We start from the raw sequence: 1,002 nt of genomic DNA on the forward strand, positions 1-1,002 counted from the left end.
AACTTCACTGGACACTAATCCCCCACATTAGCTCCCCATTTCCCAAAGTTACAGGGACAAAATTCCTGGCAGTCCCCTTCAACCTCCACCCCATATCTACACCTATGCATCTCACTCTCTCGGACACCCCACGCACCCATAGTCAGGCAGATAGGCCACGAAGGTGCCACCAAGGACCAAGACAATGGAGAAGCCAAAGAAGAAGGCAACCCGCATGTTCCAGACATCTACAACAGGGTCCTTGTCAAAACCGTGGGAGTCCGGGTTCTGTGGAGAAAGAGAGGTCAGTGAGGGCTTCCTGCTGCTTCACAAAGCCTTATGTAGGCCTTGCATAACCTGATCTTCAATTTCCCCTCCCTCACTAAACTCCTCTTTCTATTCTTTTTTTTTTGAGACAGAGCCTCAAGCTGCCCACATGGGTACAGTGCCATGGCATCACAGCTCATAGCAACTTCCAACTCCTGGGCTCAAGCGAGTCACCCCACTAGACAGAGGCCAACTGGGAGAAGACTAAAGTGCTAGGCAGGTGAGTCAAGAAGCCATCTTGGACATCCAGCCCCAGCCAGCATGTAACTGCCACTACCTGAGACCCCAAGAAGAGCTACCTCACTTAGTCCAATCACCGCATAGGACCATGAGAGATAATAATGAATTGTGGCTTTAAGCCATTAAGTTTAGGGTGTTTGTTACATAGCAACAGACAACCAGAACATGTAAGAAAAGCTGTAGTAGCCCTTTAAAGACTTCTGACACCCCCACCCCCATGGCTCCTTCACAACAAAATCAATACTAGCCAGTTAGACTTTCAGTCCCTTTAATTAGGTGTTCTGAGGAGAAGACAGAATGACAGGCAGGGGTGGGGAAGGTGGTACTTCTTGAGTCCCCCTCAGCAACTGGTCAGTTCTCATCCTCTGGCAGCTGAATCTTGCTGGGGTCGAAACAGTTGGATTCCATGAGAGGGAGGCCATTGGCCTCTCGGTATTTCACAAGCCTTTCAGCTTC

General features: G+C 49.6%; 1 protein-coding gene across 1 annotated transcript in view; it reads right to left on the reverse strand.

Moving 5' to 3' along the window:
• Positions 1-797: 797 nt before the first annotated feature.
• The window catches only part of NDUFB11 (NADH:ubiquinone oxidoreductase subunit B11), a 3,912-nt gene continuing 3,707 nt past the window's right edge, over positions 798-1,002 (reverse strand). Inside the window, exon 2 of the mRNA XM_023519049.1 lies at positions 798-991. Within this exon, the coding sequence (XP_023374817.1) occupies positions 898-991 (94 nt within the window). The 3' untranslated portion in view covers positions 798-897. The remainder of the gene's footprint in view (positions 992-1,002) is intronic.

The sequence above is a fragment of the Otolemur garnettii genome, unplaced genomic scaffold (assembly GCF_000181295.1).
Source record: "Otolemur garnettii isolate 467f Iridium unplaced genomic scaffold, OtoGar3 scaffold00153, whole genome shotgun sequence".
NCBI classification, from domain to species: domain Eukaryota; kingdom Metazoa; phylum Chordata; class Mammalia; order Primates; family Galagidae; genus Otolemur; species Otolemur garnettii.